We start from the raw sequence: 21,278 nt of genomic DNA on the forward strand, positions 1-21,278 counted from the left end.
CACCCTACTGATCTATCAAACACTGGGTGTTATTTCTTCTATCATCCCCCTTATCCTTCTTGGCCTCTAGTAACCTGCAATCTACTCTGCCTTTCTGAAATCTGCCTTTTAGCTCCCACAAATGAGTGAAAACATGGGATATTCGTCTTTCTGTTCTAGCTTATTTCACTAAGTATGATGACCTCCTGTGCATCCATGTTGCTGCAAGTGACAGGATTTCATTCTTTTTATGGCTGAATAATATTCTGTGTGTATATATACCACATTTTCTATATCCATCCATCCATCGATGAACACTTGGCCTTGTTCCATATATTGGCTATTATGAATAGTGCTGCAATAAATATGGAAGCGCAGATATATCTTTGATGCATTGATTTTTTTTCCTTTTGAGTATGTACCCAGTAGTGGAATTGCTGGTAGTTCTATTTTTAGTTTGCTGAGGAACCTCCATACTTTTCTCCATAAGCAGCTGTATTAATTTACATTCCCACCAACAGTATGTTAGGGTTCCCCTTTCTCCACATCCTTGCCAGCATTTGTTATTCCCTATATCTTTTTTATAAAAGCCATTTTAACTGGAGTGAGAAGATATCTCATTGTGGTTTTGGTTTGCATTTCTCTGGTGATTGGTGATGTTGAGCATTTTTTTCATATATATTTTTGGCCATTTATATGTCTTCTTTTTTGAAATCTCTCCTCAGATCTGTGCTCATTTTTAAATCAGTTTTTCCTTTTGGCTATTGAGTTATTTGAGCTCTTTATATGTTCAGGTCATTAATACCTTGTCAAATGGATAGTTCACAAGTAATATTTTCTCTCATTCTATGGGTTGTCGCTTTTGAGGTCTTGCACAAAAATCTTTGCCCAGACCAATGTTGTGGAGCTTTTCACATTCTCCAATGTCTTCTTCTAGTAGTTTCATAATTTCAGGTCTTAGATTTAAATCTTTAATCCATTTTTATTTGATCTTTGTTTAGAGTGAGAGTTACGGGTCGAATTTCATTCTTTTGCATGTAATAATCCAGTTTTCACAGCACCATTTATTGGAAGGACTGTCATTTTCCTATTGTATGTTCTTGGTGCCTTTGTTGAAAATGAGTTGGCTGTATATGTGTTGATTTATATCTGGGTTCTCTATTCTATTCCAATGGTCTGTATATCTGTTTTTATGCCAGTGCCATGTTGATTTGTTTACTATAACTTTGTAGTATATTCTGAAGTTTGGTAGTGTAATGCCTCCAGCTTTTTCAGCTTTTTTTTTTTTTTTTTTTTTTTGAAACAGCATTGCTTTGGCTATTGGGGGGTCTTTTGTGGTTCCATACATATCTTAGGATGGTTACTCTATTTTTGTGAAAAATGTCATTAGTACCTTGATAGGGATTGCATTGAATTTGTAGATTGCTTTGGGTAATATTATAATTTTAACAATATTAATTCTTCCACTCCATGAACATAGAATATCTTTCTGTTTTTTGTGTCCTGTTCAATTTCTTTAATCAGTGTCTTATATATACTTTCCGGTCTGGTTTGTTTTGTTTTTTATTAGATATGTTTGCTTAGAGATGATTGGAATTTACCTGTTGATAAGTCTGCCTTTTTTTTTGGGGGGGGGGGGGACATTAAGTTGCTGTGTTCTTTGCACCACTAGGTGGTGCCTTAAGCCCTGGTTTGCCTCAGTTCTAGTAAACAACCCTTCCTGGTCCCGCTGTGTTGGAGGTACCAAAAGGGATGTTCAAGCAGTGTTGGAAGACTAACTAGGGCTTTGTGTGTAGGGGACCTATGGAACCAACCTCCTATGGTGTGGTGCTGCTGAACAACCACTCTGATTTGGTGTCTCTTTTGGATAAGCTTCAAAGCAGAGTTTCCAGGGCTAGTGATGGTAGTTCCACATATCCCCTTTGTGTCTGGCTGCCCTCGGGGATATTTTCCCTTCAGACACTCCGGAGCAGTGCTCCCCATGGGTTGAGGCAGAGACAGGTCTCCTGCCACAGAACCCAAGATGGTTGGGAAGCTGGTTTTCCACCTTGATCTCACTTCTTCCAATGTAAAAACCATGAATCAGTGGGAAATTTCCTGCTTGCTTAGTGCTGGAGAGATTGGGAGGACTAAGTTACTGTGGAATGTTGACTTTGAATATTTCAGCAATGCATAATAATTATTTTTAATTAAATCTTTTTTGGAATGATTTTAGATTCATGATCAATATTCATAATTTGAAAATGTGCCAAGATAATACAGGGAATTCTCATATACCCTTAACACAATTTCCCCTAGTGCTAACAACTTACATTACCATGGTACATTTGTCAAAACTAAGATAACATTGGTTGATTACTATTAACTAAATTACACATTTCATATGGATTTCACTAGCTTTTCCATTCATGTCAATATAAGCATTTTTAAATAGTCAGTAGAAAAGAAGGATTTAATTTTACAGTGGTAATTTATAAGCCACCAAAATGATATTCTTCTTGAGTAACTTTTTGTTTATCAATATCATATCTCCTTTCTATTTTTTCACTAAATGATGCATGTGAAATATGATAAGCGACAATGATAACACAGTGATCAAGTATGTTAAGAATTATCAGACATTCAATTGAATGACATAGTATTTCTGAAATGTAAATGAAAGTCACATTAAGACACATATTGTTTAAAAGGTAAAAATAAAAATTGTCTTATTTTTTAACGTTTTGGTTACATTATATATCTTTGCCTCTCCCTAAGAAGGGCTAGAGGTGGTGGGCAGGCGGGAGTGGGGAGGAGGAAAGGGGTGTATGCTTCCATAACGTGTGTGATGCACACCAACAGGGGATTGGACATATCGGGGGGAGGGGGGGCAGGGGCAATATTTGTAACCCTAACAATATTTGTACCTCCATAATATGATGAAATAAAAGAAAAAATAAATAAATAAAATAATCCAAATAAACACAAAAAATAAATAAAAATCTGCTGTGACTACATCATAGCATGCTAATAAACAAATAAAAAATAATAAAAAAATAAAAATAAATAAAAATTGTCATTCTAGCTGAACAGACATGACAGGATCACTAAAATGCATTATTTCAAGATTTATTTACTTATATTCAAACATGAAAAAGTTCTATTCTATAGACTTATCTTTGTGAAAATTTTGCTTTTCCATCTTATGAATGTATTTTTCACACCGTAAGTTGGTCCTGTTCGATGAGTGAGATGCAGAATTTAGGGGGAGCAGAATCTTCCATAAAAGAGAATGCTATTGGTCTTATTGTGTCTGATGAGGAAGAGGAACGGGTGATCTACATTTAATTCAATGGAGGGGAGTCTAATTCGTAGACCTATCTCACTTCCTGTGCCAGCTGCAGCCTCAGTACCTTGTTCATTTATTTCCACAAAAGCCTTGTGGAAAACATTGGACAGATACAGATTTCTCTCCAAAGACATTCCAGAGAAATCAGCTTTGCTCTGGTCAAAGGCATCACTCATTCCCATACTGCTCAGGGTTGACTTGAGATCATAACTCTCTTCCAGCTTGAACTTGGGAAAATGCAGTTGCACTTCATACAATTCCATCATGTCTTCCCTGGTCCACTCATTCAACTTCTCATGGGTGATGACCTTTTCCAGCTGCAAGTTTGGAATCAAGGAAGAAAGAATCATTAATTCCAAAGTGCAGTGAGAAATAGTGGTTGAGTGAGATGGCCTGGAAATAACATATATGAATTATAATCACTTCCATTACCTAGGGTAACAAAACACATGTGGAAATTCTTTGATTGTGCAATCAGATCCTTCACACTGTTGACCTTCAGGATTTTTGTTTTGCAGATTAATAGCTCCCAGGATATAGGAGAATTAGACTTTGATTCAAAATGGAAGTACTTCTACAATAGTATGCAAGACATAAACTCTATATTCAAATACATCAGTGTAAGTATACATTTAGATTTTGTCTACACAAAAGCATATCTCTAGTTCAAGTTGTATGCCAGGGCACAAAAAATTAGTTTTATCAACATGGGAGATAGTTCTTTGAAACCAAACTCTGGTATAAAATCAAATGTCTATACTCTATAACCACAACAATATAAAATTAATAACTGTATACTATGCCAAAACAAATAAAGAAAAGAAAGCTCCCAACTCTTAATAGTAATGATTTTTATAGTGAGTTTGAGGGTGCTTTTTGTCCTCTTTATATTTTAAAACTATTAAATAATATATATGTATATATACTATGTATGTATATATGTATATAAATATGATTTTTTAAAATAACACATTTGTTTCAAAGCACATGCATTTGCTACATTGAGAGTTTTCTAGACTGAAGCTTTAGCTGTCAATGAAATACTTGTGAAATATTTACATTAATAATATAAAAGTATCTTCAGATCTGGACCTGCACTCCTAAGAAGAGGGCCTTGTAAGGGCATGACTCTAATGGCTATTTGCCCACACTAGTCTTATTTTTACCATGCTCTCAGTTCCACAAATTTTATGATACAGTTTGGAAGTCTTTTCTACATACTAGTAGGGCCTGGAAACCTCTAAGTATTAAGTCTGGCACATACGAAAAATTAGGCACTGTGCAAAGAAAGACCTTTGTATGAGAGACTAATGTTCAGTGTAGGCATGCAAATTGCTCAGAAACATGGTCTGACCAAAGTTATGTCAGCTTTGATAGAAATCTGGATGATAAACACCTTAAATAATACTTAAAAATAGTATTGACAAAGACTTTTTCTCATAAAGGTTGTTCACTTGATAAAAATGTTTCAAAAATAAGTTTTGGAAGATGGCTTAATGTGTGCGTCTGTGTCCTGAACGGACTGAAATATTGTTATAATCAATGCACACAGTTTTGAACAGTTTTGTGACTGACAAAGAATATCTGTATCTGTTGTACATGTGGCTGTTTGTGTGACCACCTCATGCTAGAGCTGTCTATACATCACTTAACCTTCCTGAGGAATAGTAATGTTGACTTACTAGAGTTTTTTGTTGTTGTTGTTGTTGTTGTTGTTATTGTTGTTTTTGTGACAGAGTCTCGCTTTGTTGCCCAGGCTAGAGTGAGTGCCGTGGCGTCAGCCTAGCTCACAGCAACCTCAAACTCCTGGGCTCAAGTGATCCTACTGCCTCAGCCTCCTGAGTAGCTGGGACTACAGGCACACACCACCATGCCCGGCTAATTTTTACATATATATATATGTATATATATACATATATATATATGTATATATACGTATTAGTTGGCCAATTAATTTCTTTCCATTTTTTATAGTAGAGACGGGGTCTCGCTCAGGCTGGTTTTGAACTCCTGACCTTGAGCAATCCGCCCGCCTCGGCCTCCCAGAGTGCTAGGATTACAAGCGTGAGCCACCGGGCCCGGCCGACTTACTAGAGCTTTATACAGTTTAAATGATATTGTGAAGGTAAATTACCTAGAGCTTAAAGTATGTTACATGGCTTCCTAAATAGGAATTAAAGAAGAGGCACACTATGCCCTTATGTTTCTCCCAGTAAAACGTAGGGGTAAATACTGGCACCTCCCTCACATCAGTCAGCTGATGTATTTACCTGTTCCAGGCCATTGATGTCTTCTGGCAGTAGTATAAGGAGGCTGACATCACGGCTCTCATAGTAGAGTTGAAGGCCTGTGGCTTGTGGCTTTTCTATGTGAAAAACTTGAAGTTTTTCTTTCATGTACATCATTTGCACTGGTTTGCTTGTAGTCTATAAAAAATAAATACCAAAGTCATTGAAGAGATGCCCCAGTAATCCTTAATTCTTTACCATCATGTATTCTCGGTTATCTTGGACCCTGGTGAAATTGATAATCCTCTGCTAAATGTTGAATAAAGTTATCCAGACCTTCCTTTCTGGAAATATGTATTCCACTGAATAATATTATACATATAGGCTATGTGAGTTTCTTTCTCTAACATTGTTGTGGCAACCTCTATGAATCATGGCATGGTAGAATCTACCAAACACTTAAAAGAATATATATTCTTATGTAAACTACATAAATGGCAATGATCCAGAAACTGAGTAAAATATATTTCACATGGAAACATTTGAGAAAGCATACTATTTTAGTATCATAAAAACTGGAATTCACTAAGAGAATGAAAAGTCAAGCAACATACTAGGAGAAAATATTTGCAAAACATTTATCTGATAAAAGACTGGTATTCAAAATATACAAAGAATTCTTAAAACTCAACAATGATAAAACAAATGATCCAATTTTAAAAATGGGCAAAATATCTGAAACAATACTTCACCAAAGAAGACAGATAGCATATGAAAATTGCTCAATCATATGTCATTACACACACCTATCAGAAGAGCTAAAATCTGAAACACTGACAGCACCAAATGCTGCTAAGGATGTGGAGCAACAGGAACTGTCATTGATATTGATGCCAATGGGAGGCAAAATGGTACGGCCACTTTGGAAGTTTGCAATTTCTTGCTAAACTAAACATAGTCTTATCCTAAAATCCACCAATTGTGCTCCTAGGTATTTACCTAAATGTGTTAAAAATTTGTGTCCACACAAAAACTTATACGCAAGTGTTTATGTAAACCTTTTTCATTATTACCAAAAAATAGAAGGAACCAAGATGTGCTTCAACAGGTGAATGGATAAACAAACTATGGTACATCCATACAATAGAATATTATTCAGCAATAAAACAAAAAAATAAAATCCATCAAGCCATGAAAAGACATGAAGGAACCTTAAATGTATACTGCTAAGTGAAAGCAGTCAGCCTGAAAAGGCTACATACTGTATGATTCCAACTATATGACATTCCAGAAAAGTCAAAACTATAGAAACAAAAAAAGATCAGGGGTTATCAGAGATTTAGCGGAAGGGATGAATAGGTTGAGCACAGGGCATTTTTAGGGCAGTGAAACTATTCTGAATGATTCTGTAATGGTGGCTCCATGACATTATGCATCTGTCAAAACCTGTAGAACTATACAATACCAAAAGTGAACCTGAAAGTAAAGTATGGATTTTAGTTAATAATAATGTATCAGTATTAGCTTATCAATTATAACAAATGTATCACACCACTGCAAGATATTAATATTATAACAAGGGAAAGTTTGTGTATGTGTTGAGAGGGAGACATATGAGAACTGTGTACTTTCTGTACAATTTTCTGTAAACTAAAAATGCTCTTAAAAATAAAGTCTATGTTTAACTAAAACCAATTGCCAAAAAAACCCAAAAAAACCCTGCAATAAGATGTAGATATACGTTATTTTTCCATTCTATGTGGAGCTGAATGTCAGTCTCAAAGCCCTGCACATATGCTAAGGTGGTAGCCACATGACCAGGGCTATTTACCAGAAAGACTCCAGGACACAATGATTGATTCTGGGGAAAGCCCATGGATGGCACCAACCAGAATCTTCCTTGGAGTCATTGTGTTAGAGCTAACAGCAAAGACTTTGTGTACTAGGGCTGTGAAGCTGGAAGGCCTAATATAGGGCAAACATATTTCTTGGTCATGTGGATAAATTCCATCTTAATTATTAGAGAATGAGAGTAACAACCAGAGGAGGAGGGCGGAAGGGAGAAAGAAAACAAAAGAGAGAGAGAGAGAGAGAGAGAGAGAATTGGGACTATGATTTGAGATGCTAGAGACCTCATTCACTCACTCCTGGACTTCCTAGTTCCTCTAAATTACATAAGCTAACTTAGATATATAATTCCCTTTTTGCTGGTTTGAGATGCTCTTTTATTACTTGCAACTAAAAATTCCTGGTGAATATGCCTACCCAGGGAACTATCCAGCTCATTTCTCCTTAGCCTATTTGATTATGTGTTCAGTTCATTCCTCATCCTCACCCCACTGAGATATGCCTATTGCACACAGCCACACAATTATAGCAACGGGTCCTTGGCAGCACTGTTTGTATTCTGTGGCCCATGTCTGGACTAAACAATTCTAAATACCTTGGCCAATCAGTCCCTTCCCTAGGAATTTGGAATAGGATTTATGAAACTGGTCTCTAGAATGGAGATGGTATCATGAATGAATATTCATGCTCTACCATTATGAATTGGGAAGCAGAGAAAGTTAGACTTCAGCTTGGGAGAAGAAGGATGGGAGGAACAGAGTTGGAAGGTAGAGAAAAAATTCTGGTAACATTTGAGTTCTTGTTTCCATGCATGTCCCAAAACCCAGTCACACTGTAGCCCATGGAATCCATGAGAGATACACATTTAACCTTACATTAGTTTCCATTTTTGCAGTAGTGAACTCCTATTACTTGGCATAGAATAAGTGTGTTGTTTCCTAATGTAGAGAGAAATCTTAATGAACAAGGTAAGGTTTAAATTGTTTATGTCTTTTACTTATGTAAGAGTAAGAATTTACTGGAAGACAGTATTAGTTTAGTAGAACAAGAACAAAACTTCTATAGTGAACAAAATTTAGGTTCCGGTTCTGAAATGCTTCTGACTCAGGGATGCCTCCAGTCCATTGACCACACTGTATTTCTCACCCAGGAAACAAGTATAAAAACCACTCTACCCAGCTCACATGGCTGTAGTGAGTTCTGAGTGATAACATTATATGAGTAATCTATATTCAGAGAACAACAATGAAAGGGGAATTTTAAGGTGGGATAAGAGCTAGCTGGAGGCTTTTAAACCAGGCATCTCTTTCCTAGTAAGAGCCTCTGTTTACAAAAACATGCAACCAAATAGAAGAGTGAATTTAAAACAGAATTTCTTTTACAATGCCATGTGAAAATCCAAACTGATCTTTAAAAGTCTCCTACCTTGTTTATTCTAAAATGCTTTTCTGTGGTGTTTTGCGCTGAGAATTGATGTTCCCAGGTTCCTTTAAAGTAAAGGGCATTCACCAGAACCATCCGGGTCATAGAATCCACAGAGTCACTAGGCAGGAGATTCAGGATTTTACCTACAAGAGCGAAAGGACAGGTTTCAAATGGCTAGTAGAAATATGTCCATTTTAATTAAAGGCAACCAGGCTTCCATTTTTCTGTAACCATACATATTTTCTTTTTAAAGTGCTGATTTTAGATTTTTCAGGAACAGAGCAACTTATGGATAAGTACTATTTCTGTCCAGAATAGTTATTCGTAAAGAGAGAAACACTGGGGAAATAATATGCTGAATAATATTCCACATTAATTATAAATTTGTTTTTTAATGATAAAAACTTCCCTCCAATATGAGTTGATTTTTACCCCTATTTTGAAGGCACTGAAATGTTTCCTTCTCTTCCACTTCTGTTTGTAGCTATAAATTGTAAGCTGCTCTGATTAACATCTGAAAGGTTGTGCCAAAGGTTTTCTGTTGCCCAAATACTGCTTAGTGCAATCACTTATATCAGATTGTTCTAGTTACTGCTCAAACTGACATTTGGCTAGCAGCCCCCAATACATTCTCTCCAAACTCCCCATTAAAGCACCTTAAAAGAGTTAGAAAAATATTATCTGTCTATCTGTGTGTGTGTGTGTGTGTGTGTGTAAAATCAAGTCTAAGAGGTTTGTTGTAGAGGCAATATGTTTGATACCTGAGGTAAATAGAACTGAATTGAGAACAACCTCCTGGCCTACCTAGCTTCCACCTGCAACAGAGACTACTCAAAATAAAAGGCTGATCTTTTAAACTGCCAAAATACAGACATAGGAGAGATTTAAAAGTTATAAGGGATAGCTTGAGGACTTCATTTTAAAATGATATGGATGTTTAGGTAAGTCCCATCTATGCCTATTTTGTTAAGCCTTCTTATCATAAAAGGGTGTAGAATTTTGTTGAATGCTTTTTCTGCATCTGTTGAGAGGATCATATGGTACTTGTTTTTCATTCTATTTATGTGATGAATTATATTTATAGATTTGCATATGTTGAACCATCTTTGCATCTCTGGGATGAAGCCCACTTGGTCATGATGAATTATTTTTTTGATAAGTACCTGAATTTGGTTTGCTAGGATTTTGTTGAGAATTTGTGCAAGAAGTTGACATTGATAGAATACTATCAACAGGTCATATTTAAATTTCATCAATTGTTCCAATAAAGTCTTATTTTTTAGGAACAGAAATCAGTCTAAGGTTTCACATTCCATTTATTTGTAATTTCTTTTTAATCTCCTCTAATCTGGAGCAATTTCTCATTCATTGTCTCTCATGACCTTGACACTTTAGAAAAAAAACTTGCTATTTGTTTTGTAGAATACCCCTGAATTATCAGTTTGGGTTACTCTGATGTTTCCTTACAATAATATTCAGGTTATGTATTTTCATGAGAATATCACTGTTACGGGTTGAATTTTGTCCCCCAAAGAGACATGTTCAAGTTCTAACCCCTAGTACCTGTGACCTTATTTTGAAATAGTCTTTGCAAATGTAGTCAAGTTAAGATAATGTCATATTTGTTTTTGATTAGGGTGAGCCTATATTCAATGATTAGTGTCTTTAAAAGGGGGAATTTGGACATTGACACACAGAAAAGAGAATGCCACATGAAAATACAGAGACACAGATACAAGGAAAAAATGCATGTGCTGACAGAGGCAAAGATTGGAATGATGTCTGTACAAGCCAAAGAATGCCAAGATTGCCAGCAACCACCAGAAGCTAAGAGAAGCAGGGAAAGTTTCCTCCATAGAGCCTTCAGAGGAAGCATGGTCCTGCTGACAGTTTAATTTTGACACCTAGCCTCCAGAATTGTGAGAGAATAACGTTTGCTGTTTTGTGGTTGTGGCAACTCCAGGAAACTAATATAACCACAGAAGTCATGCTACGTCCTTCTCAATGAATATATCATGTCATGAAGCCTGTATGTCCTATTATTGGGGATATTGATTTGAACACTTGCTTTCTCCAATGTAAAATGGCTGATTTTTTTTGTATAATAAAAATTATCATGTAGGAAGATACTTTGAGACCCTATAAATATCCCATTTTTCATCAGACTTTTGCCCATATATTTTAGCATCCATTGATGATTCTTGCCTAAAACTAGTACTACTGTGGTTACTATTAAAAATGGTAATTTTCTATTTCCATCATTCCTTCTATATTTATTAACTACAATTACTCTATAAGGAAGAGCTTTCCCTTATTCATTTATTTAAGTATTCAATTATTTATTTATATCAAAGTAGACTCAGAGATATTTATTTTATTCTTTGGTTTATAATTCATTACTATCATTTATTTTCTTGCTCAAATTGTACCAGATTTCACCATTGGAAACCTCCTCGGTCGGCTCCTCTGTCCTTTTCACATATTTCCAAATATTTTGAGCATTTCCTTATCTCCTGGCATCACAAGATATCCTTATCTTGTACTTCCTCTCTTCCCACCCTGATATCAGCATTTTGTCTAGAAGCCTGGCTTTCCTTTTTTGAAGGATGGAGTTGAGAAATCAAGATCTGAGTGTTAGATATACTGATTACCACTGGGGTTTCATTGCTTCCAGCCCCTCTTAGCAAACAGAGCTAGGAAATATCTGTGTTATAGACACATTTGTATCTATTTCCATATCTATTTAATTATGTTTCTGTATATATGTTAAAGAGTAGAAGGTCATATTGTTACCTTTAATTCCAATCCAAGACCATGTGGTTCCTTCTAGCCTTTGCCTTTTCTTGATTTATAATTCTTTTTTTGCTGGCTCACATGATTCCTAATATATTTACTTATTTGCTCCATCCTAGATTATACATAAAGTAATTTCAGAATTGCTACCCTATTCTATGAAAAGTAAATTTAATGACTAGTGTACAACATTCACGTGTTTTGTGTTTTATTTAATTTTACAATACATAGTCAAAGAACTGGCTTTTGTAGACTTCGTATTTATGGCCACATGCTGCTTTTAAAAGTTAATTAATTCTAGAACAAATATTTGTTAAAAAGAATACTTTTGAAACAGTGCTGTAAACTAAGATGCCGGTAAAGAACTGGAAAATCTGAAGAATCCCTAAAGAGAAAATGTAGACGCATGAGACTGATAGTGGAAATCAGAGGGTGCACACACACAGGTATCACATACGATCTCTGGGGAGGTCAGGTGTTGCCCAGGGAGTTAGAAACTCAAAGGCCATGCATTCATGGAGCTTGTTGGAGGTAGGGGCATCAGTGAGATAAGTGGAATAATTCCACTTATAGCAGTGGATCTTAACTTTGCCAATTAGAATCTTCCAAGAACTTAAAAATACTGATGCCTAAGTCTCACTCCCAGGTATCTGAATTAATTCATCAGGAGTTAGGCATAGAAGTAAGTAAATTCAATTGAATGCGTAGCCAGAATTGAGAGCCACTGGTTAATAGCAATTGTGGCTACTGACTTTCTGTACCTCCCTGGGTGCCTGCAATGGGCTGTACATATGTCAGCTCGTAGGTTGGAGTAATGAGTGAAGGCACGCTATGTCACAGTGTCCCCAAGGAGCTAGGTATTTCCAAGAAAGACTGGGAGCCTCTGACACCAGAATACAAGTTATGGACACAGCACATCAGTGTCAGCCCAATAGACATAACAGACAAGTGACTGTATTCTGAATTGCCAACTAAAGATAGATGAGCTGGGATTTTCAAACAAAAAGACAAGAAGAAAGCCAAAAGGATTAAAGAGTTAAGAAAATCAACCCTATGAAAGAGAAGGATCAAACTCAACACACATAAATAAGAAAGAGAATTAATATAGCAAGAAGATGATCTAAAAATAGGCAAAGACTTCAGAGAGTTGAGAGATCTCACCCATGAAAAAGAAATAACCAAAAAGCATAGGTATTTAAGTATAACAAGGACACTTTATCAATGCAACATAGGAAATGAGAGAAAAAAATCATGATACATGTAAAGGCCCAAATAATAAGATAGCAATAAATCCAGACATATTAATAATCTCAAAGTGAATGGGTTAATTAACCTTTTAAAGAAAAGTTGTAGGACTTTCCTTTAAAAGAAAGTTGTCATAATATTATAATTGATTAAGGAAAATCCACACACATAGGGAAAATGGGAAACAGGTGACTTCTAGCTCTTTTTAATTAAAAATAATGAATATTTTAATGTTCATTTTTAAAAATAAAAATAATTTCTTAAAATAAGGATTATGTATAACATATATAATAAAGCTTTTAAAAATAGTCAAGAATAATTAAAATTAGTATATTTAACTTCCTGATTTCCCTTTTTTCAAACAAATTATAGGTATGGAAAACAAAAGTAGGTAAATGTAATATAATAAAATGATTACATAAAATACAGTGTTCTGATTTTATGTTTCTAATGATGTGTCAGTAAGTTGGCTCAGGGCAAAATAAAGGTAGAGGTTCTATAATAGCTATTTTTCTTTAAAAATCACACATTCAACAGCAGTTTAAATATTCTTTTTGCGTTTTCCTGTTTTTTTACCCCTGGACTCCTCTTTGGAATTAATGGGATATGATAATTTTCTTCTCTACTTGGTAAAATGGTAGCTTAACTTAAATGTTTTAGATAAGACTTATTGGGAAACCTGTGAATCTAAAAATTATGGACATGAGTAGAAACAAATGTTTGAATTTTTAGAATGTGTCCACAGTTCTACTCAAGGAATATGTATACTTACACATGATACAAATTCAATAAATAGGACACTTGGAGAAAGCACTCTGCCAAGACCCTTGCTGAAGGCTTACCCTCAGTCTGGCTTTCAATCCAAGAGTTGATCTCCTTTCTGATTTGGTCAGAAGCTTCCACAAAGTTAACAGACTGTGGCTCTGCACCAAAATATGTTTTCATGTCTTCTAAATATTTCTGAAAGACATAGGTAAAGATCTCCTTTTGTAGAGTTTGTCCAAAACTAAGAAATCAAACCTGTTTAGATTACCAAAAGAACTAGGTAGATGGACAATTGCAAATTCCCAATGCATCACTCCTTTGTTTTTTTCCCCACTCTCAGTTTTGGTCAAAAACTAAGCGCTACCATCTTCAAACTTAGCAGAACACTGAAATCCAGGCATAGAAGGAAGGTCTGATGCCCACAGTTCTGGAGCTTCCACATATTCTTATTTTCTACTTTTACTCATGCTTGGGAATGAAGCTAAAATAAAAATAGAGGACTTTATGAATGACCAGGCGTGACCCAGTTGCCAGTAGGTACTGGGAGTCTACTTGGCTTTCTGTAGCAGGGATGGAACCAAAGTAAGACCTGTCGGTCTGGCAGCTTCGTTCTGAGAACTCTACTAAACATTTGAGAGTTTTGTGGAAGGCCCCCAAAGAAAACTATATTCTGCCATGAAAACTGACTTTAAACATGGTCAAAGGTTTTGAAAATGGATTTCTAAGCATGATCTAAGGTTTTATTAGGCACTCTGAGGCAAAAAGCAAGGTCCCCTCTTTCTGGCCCTTTGATGTTCACCCTGTGGCAATCATTGTATGTGGGCTGTGACATAGGTTACTGTTAATGGGCACCAGCCTGGGGAACATAATTCATTCTTAAGGACAGCTGTGATATCCCTTCAGTTTTCTTACTTTATGGAGGGTTTGTAGGCAGTAAAATGGGTGAGTTAATTCTTCTTCCAGGAAGTGGTTTGATGATTATGAAGATTATGAAGTAACTTGGATTTTATAATCTAGTAAAAAGAAAACTTAAATATTCTCAAGGCACTATTTCCTGTCTTAACACAGGGCTTGTGAACATGTAAAAAGAGGTTTTCCTGTCTTAACACAGGGCTTGTGAACATGTAAAAAGAGGTTTGTATCTCTATATCTGTCTGGTTTCCAAGTGCCCGCTGAGCTGAATCATCTGTCCTACTTTGGGCTCAAACAGAAGTCCATAAACCTATCAGTAATAGAACTGTTTTAAGATTCCATTCGACTGGTTTTCTGTCTTCAGTGTAATAGCAAAGTCCAAGTCCTCAACTTCCCAGAATTCACTGGATATGGATATGGATAGCAGTGCTTAAAATCACAAGATGGCTTTATTTTATCTTACTATCATTCTACCCTACCTAATTTCCTCACTCTTTGCCCATGGGATACCTGAGTCCTCCTGCTCTCTTTTGATATGTACCAAAGGATGTGACAGACAAACCTGAAAGAAGTAAACAATTGAACTCTTTTGGGGAGTACCACTCTGAGGAGCACTTCAGTCTTTACAGAGGACAAAGTTGTCCTGGTCTGTTTGGTGGAGTTTAAGCCATTAGCAAAAGAGAGTTGATATTATTTCATATTTTATGTTCCCACAGTCTCTAAAGACCTTCTGTGAAAGCTGCCTACTCCTTTCATCCCGAGGTAACTTTGCCCTCAAGTATACAGTCTACAGCTGCAGCCCTATGATCACCCCCACCTTCTGCCCCTTAGTACTTACTTTACTTAATTACTCCACAATGTTTCCTCTCTGCTTCTTGTGAAACAAACATTGGCCCATGCATGATATCAACCACATTTCCATGTATGTTCACAGGCTGTTGGGAGTTACCTCTTTATTCTAGACATACAGATCTGATCACTAGATCTGGCTTGAGACCCATTATTGGTTTCCTTTACTACTTAGACACTTATTGTCTAAATGATTGTTTATAGGGAAGTACTGACATCATTAAGATTGTCCCTGGGATCCCCAGAGAAATGCACAGAGTTAATTGATTGATCTCACATGGCTCTCCCCAACCCCCATTATCTTAAAATAAGACATTTCCACTTACATTGTGAAATGAATATGTTTTCTCACAATATATCCCATTGGCTGTTTTAAGTGTGTAGGTATTGGTGGGCTTTAGGATTTCTGAAATGAGCGTTTTAAAATCAGAATGTATTTCTTCAGCCTTGCCCAAGTTGAATTCCTTTAAAAGAAGAGGAATTAATCAAATAAAAATGATAAACAAGAGCTACATAAATGTCAGCAACCTATAGCTAAATTAAATTATTTAGTGTATTGGAAAGAAAAGCTGAAAACAATTCTAAAGTAGTTAAAATATTTCTTTAATGCAATTGGCGCACAAAATTAAATGTTCTCATGGGTATCCTTTGCATCTAGTTTACAAAGGCAGGCAAGAGCAAGTGAAAATAGAGAAATTTTGAGAGAGATAAAAAGGAGGTGGAGAAAAGGGTTTTTCAAAATGTGCAGATACGTTTCATTCTGAAAAATGTTTCTATAATTTTCATAAATATTTCTAAGAAAAGTCACCCTCTAAAGGTTGCTTAAATTAACCACTAAAATGCATGTGCTAAAAGTGCTTTCTCCTTAGTCATCAAATAGATATTAAAATATAACATATACCATTTTTCTTTTCTTTTCGCTTTCAGGACCAGATTTGACAGCCTGATCTCTGATAAAATGAAGAACCTGTAATTTCAATTAAAAAGACAATTGAGTACACTTTGCAGAGAAGTAATCATATGAAATACACATCCATAAATACAAAGTAGTAATTCCTGTAACTGCAGAACATATAGTTAATTAAATAAAGGAACTCTGATTTGATTTAAGTGATGTATTAAACTAGTAGAGTAAGTCATGAGCTGCTTTTAAATAATTAAGATTTCTAGTCTTTTTATTTTAACACTTTTTTATAAGATATTTTAGGTTGATATTGGGAATACACTGAGGTAAAATTGTCTTTTCTGTTATTTTTATTTAAAAAACACATTTATATATACATATAGGAACATATATGTGTATTCATATATATATTTTACACACATACATATATACATACATAAATTGCTATTTTGTTATCTATGACTCTACTTTTGTTACCTATATATGAGTTATCTATGACTCATATATATAGAGAGAGATGGTTAGATTCATTCAACCCCGGATTAAACAAAGAAACAGCCAGACAAAGCATGAGGAAAAGAATTTTTTTTTAAATTTTCTTTTTTGTGTCATCAAGAAAATCCTTCTGATTAGAAATACAGTAAATAATTCTGTTATTTAAAGTTTATCCCATTACCTCATGAAATATTTTAATCATCAAAATAAAATTGGTTTTGGTGTTCAACCAAAATTGATAACCTCATCATTTATCGTCATTTTATTTTGCTAAAGGACACAGGATCTTAAACAGTTTTCCTAGCAACAGTTTTCAAACTGATTCCATTTACCAGACTTTGTTTTATGGTCTAGAATTTTTTAAAGTGCATCATTTGTTCTAGACAACATTGTTGTAAAATGTGGGCTATTGGGTCCTCAAGAGAAAATTAAAATTAAAAGACAAAGAAAACATTTAGTTTCAAGGCAACAAGATGTTGGACCTTTTCCACTCACCTGGGCCATTTGGACTGCAGTGGAACCTTTGGTGCCCAAATACACCATGGCCAAGGAAGTTGAGATGCCCCAGGGTGAAAAGAAAATGTTTTTACCCTCAGAAGATTCAGCTAGTTTTTTGCTAAATTCCAGGGCAAACTGGTTGATTGATGATGCCAGAGAGTCCATTGGGGAAACCTAAGAAAAATAAAGCAAAAGATAAAGAACATGTTAATAATTCTTTCCACCTATTTTACTTTTGTAAAAATATCCTTCCATATTTGTATACATTAACCCATCCATATGTGTATTCATAAAAGCTTAATAGACTTTAGCAAAATTCTAGTCCAATGATATTATTTTATATATTAGAACACTGCACGCAAAAGAATTTAAGAAAATTGCCTCAAATTTTAATGCTAATATGCACCAGAGGATAGTTGGATTCTGGTCAGTTAGCAGCTGAGTTTCATAATATAGTTTTAGCTACTGTCTTGGCTATTATCTCACCACTAGTTTTGTTTCTGTATGTTTATACCTAGTCTTTCCAACTCCAGAGTGAGCTTCCTGAGAACAAAATTATCTTCTTATATTGCTTTTTACATACAACAGCACCTGGCTCAGGACTTTGCACAAAATGGGCACTTACAAATACTTGTTTATTACTTGTTTACGTGTTCGCTGCTTGGGCTCTAGCTGCCATTATTTATTTATTTAAACTTGAAATCATGCACAATTAAGTGAGAAATGCTTTCTGGGAAGTTGAGAAGTTAAGACTCATTTGTCTTTATTCTCACTCATTCGAGACTCTCTGAAACTAGTCTTCTTAAACAAGAGCACTCAGGTTTCCTCATCTTTTTAGATATTACATTTAGATATTACAACTCCTAAATTTCATCTCTAATTTTTCTAATACTTTAATTTAAAAGTCTTTTAAAATTGGTTCCCTATCAAAAACATAGCTAGTTCAATGTATTGTCGTTTTATGGCAAAAGACTTTCTCAAATTGGTTTAATGATTAAAACTAAATCAAATTCTTAGACCTAGGAACTCCCCTTAATGCCAGTGTTGTGTAGCTTTGTCTTGCACTGACGTCACCTGGCTCTTTGAGAAAGATACAATGAGAGCTTTGAAAAATGTCAGTTCTCTATAGTCAAATATTAATAACTGAATCAAGGGAGAGGCATGTGTAGACAAAGTTTGGTTTCATCATAACTTGGAGTTAACAATGATACTGTGGAAGTCCCTCCTAGCCACAGGCTTATCCTTAACCAAACAGCTTTCCAACCTCTAAAACATGCTGTAGGTGTGGCTCCCACCCATTCCCAAAGCAGATAATCCCAGGCTGACTGTATTTGATTAAAAAAAAACAAAACTAGTTTTGTAGTAATTCTATACCCTCATAAAATGTTGAAAACTTGCCTGTGAGTATTTTTTTTTAACAGATCAAATGCCATCTTAGAGACAACCTATCTACTTCCTTTAAGGCTATACTCATTTAAATGACATTTTGCTAACTGTATACAGTATATATCAAGCTCTATCTTTTAAAAACTCATGAATTAAATTAATATGGAAAATGTTTGGCTTCCTGGCCATGAAGAGGAGAGAAAGTAATATTTTAGGGCCTGAGATTTTTATCTTTCTACCTCAGTCTGTGGTTATTCTAGAGTTTATTTACTTATAACAAACTCCTCAAAACAATCATTCTTTCTAATGAAAGCTAATTTCTCATGAAAAATTAATATCCAGCTTTATTAATTCCCTCATTAATATCATTATTAAGATATCAGGTATAGCCCAAAACATACAAGAGGAACAATTTCTGATTTTCCTTTTTTTTTTTTAAAGAAATTTAATGAAATACTAAGCCAGTCATTAGTAATATTTAACCCAACAGTGAAAAGTACTTTCTGTTGGGGGTTAGAAGTGTAGGATGAGATTTTACAGGAAATAATTTTTCCATACAAATGCTGGACAATTATCTTTTCAGAGAAGACTGTGTCTAAATCTGAAGCCTACTATGATATTTTCAAAATAAACTGCTCTCTTGCAATTTTCCAGAGCTATAAATTGATTATATATACATATATGAAATATATACATATATGAGAAAAATATATACATTAACTCAATCTGTCAATGGACTTCGGAGAGAAACTAAGGAGAATTAAGAAGGATAGTGTCATTCATCAAACTGTCTTATCATAGATACACATGCTCCCAGCTTATCAGAGTTGGAAAGAACCTCGGAGTTCCCCTAACCCAACTCTCCCATATTATCTGCTAAGAAACTAAAGCCCAGAGAAGTAAATGAGCAGACAAAGGATGTGCAGCTAATTAACAGCTGAGTGAAAACTGCAACCCCATTCTCTTGACTCTGAATACAATTGCTTTTGTCATTATTTCCTATTGTCTTTAAGATTTTGAGGGTAAAAGAAAGAGATTAGATGATGAAGGACTCACAGCAGAGGACTAGAACAGGAGAAGAAAGAAAATCAGAAGAGGGATGAAGAGGAAGAGAAGGAGAAGGGAGCAGGAGGGATTCTTGTCCCCTTTTCCATGAGAGACTATTCACAGCCTCTTGCTGGTGACACTGATATTACCTCCTTCGTCGAGTTGTACATATCAGAAAATGACATCTTCCCTACTCCTCAGAACCTCTCTATTTAACCCAAAGCCTTTTTTTTTTTTGAGGGAGGTGATAGTTTGGAATGGTTTATGAACAACACCTAGTGTAAGGTAGGCGATTAGGGACTTAGATTGCCCCATAGAAGAAGAGAAAGATAACAGACCATGAAACAGTGGCCAGGACTGAAGAGTGGGGTGTTGGATGGGGGCACATTTACAGAGTCAGACCATTAGTTCCATATATTACGACTAGGATTGAAATTCATGTTACCACGCCCACTCATCTGGAAGAGCTGGAAGGGTTTCAGCTCAATTATTCTGAGAATGTTCTGTTATTCTTCACCTGTGTTGACAGATAGAGAGGTAGCAAATCCAAAAATGTGACTGAAGAAAAGTTAACTTGTGGTTTCACAATTCCTAGTAAAACAGTTTCTCTAACTTGTTTGGAAATGAATGTTCTCTGCCGCTTAGACATCTCTTCACCACAAACTTGAACTAACTCAGGATTAATTCTCTCTGATTTGTACAGAAAAAATCTTAGGGGATGAAGCCTTATCTATTTTTATTTTTTGGGTGAGGAGGCCTTCATCATCTGCTATTTACCTAGGTACTTCAACAAAGAAGAAAAACAGAAATAAACATTATTAACCAAAGAAATATTTACAATACCTTGTTTTCTTCCACTGGAGCTGAATGGGCAATTTGTTCCTTTAGTAAGAGATTGTGACTAAAGAGTTAGGTAACTTTTAACTGAAGAAATGGAAAAAAAAAATTAGCACCTCCCTCTTCTCAGCCCAACCCTTTGATTCACTTTAACAAGTGTGTACACACTCTTTTGTTCAGGCTTATGTTAGCCAGAAGTTCAAATAAAAAGACAGAGAGATAGACAGTTGAAGGTTTTGTCTCAATTATTTCATTACTCACATTTTCCATGTCTGTCCACATGTAGAGGCCTGAATTCTGACAGATTGTAACTCATTCTTTTTTTGCTTAATCCCTTCTCTAGTCTGCCAACTGATAACAATTACTATGGTTTTCCATGGTAGATTTTTTTAAACAAAAATAGAAAGCTTCAAATTATTGAAATAATAATGAGCAATGAAATAGAAAATATTGCTGGTGATTTATTTACTGTGAACCTGTTGAAGTTGCCCTTAGAGTACTACGTGAGAGGAAGCCAGGAAGATTTCCTGTGCTCACTGAGCGTTTGTATAGAATACAGAGCATAACTCCAACAAGTGAGATGTGAATTCTCCCCGCCAGCAGGGACATGAAGCTTGGATCAATGTTTTAGACACAGTTATTAAGTAGAGTGTTAGTTCATCATTTTCTGGTTCTCTTTTATTTTTCCCTATGAGTGTTTCCTCACTCCTTATATACTATAAAGGGAAAATGATAGGTC

The 21,278-nt window shown here is 35.3% G+C and overlaps 1 protein-coding gene across 1 annotated transcript; it reads right to left on the reverse strand.

Moving 5' to 3' along the window:
- Nucleotides 1–3,071: 3,071 nt before the first annotated feature.
- On the reverse strand, nucleotides 3,072–20,628 carry SERPINB10 (serpin family B member 10). Its single transcript, XM_012774457.3, has 8 exons — nucleotides 20,546–20,628; nucleotides 17,267–17,443; nucleotides 16,274–16,339; nucleotides 15,699–15,836; nucleotides 13,689–13,806; nucleotides 8,809–8,951; nucleotides 5,578–5,733; nucleotides 3,072–3,624 (listed from the first exon to the last, which is right to left on the reverse strand). The coding sequence occupies exons 2-8, from the start codon at nucleotides 17,432–17,434 to the stop codon at nucleotides 3,220–3,222; spliced, it is 1,194 nt and encodes a 397-aa protein (XP_012629911.2). The 5' UTR covers nucleotides 17,435–17,443; nucleotides 20,546–20,628; the 3' UTR covers nucleotides 3,072–3,219.
- Nucleotides 20,629–21,278: the final 650 nt, after the last annotated feature.

The sequence above is a fragment of the Microcebus murinus genome, chromosome 17 (genome assembly GCF_040939455.1).
Source record: "Microcebus murinus isolate Inina chromosome 17, M.murinus_Inina_mat1.0, whole genome shotgun sequence".
Lineage (NCBI taxonomy): Eukaryota > Metazoa > Chordata > Mammalia > Primates > Cheirogaleidae > Microcebus > Microcebus murinus.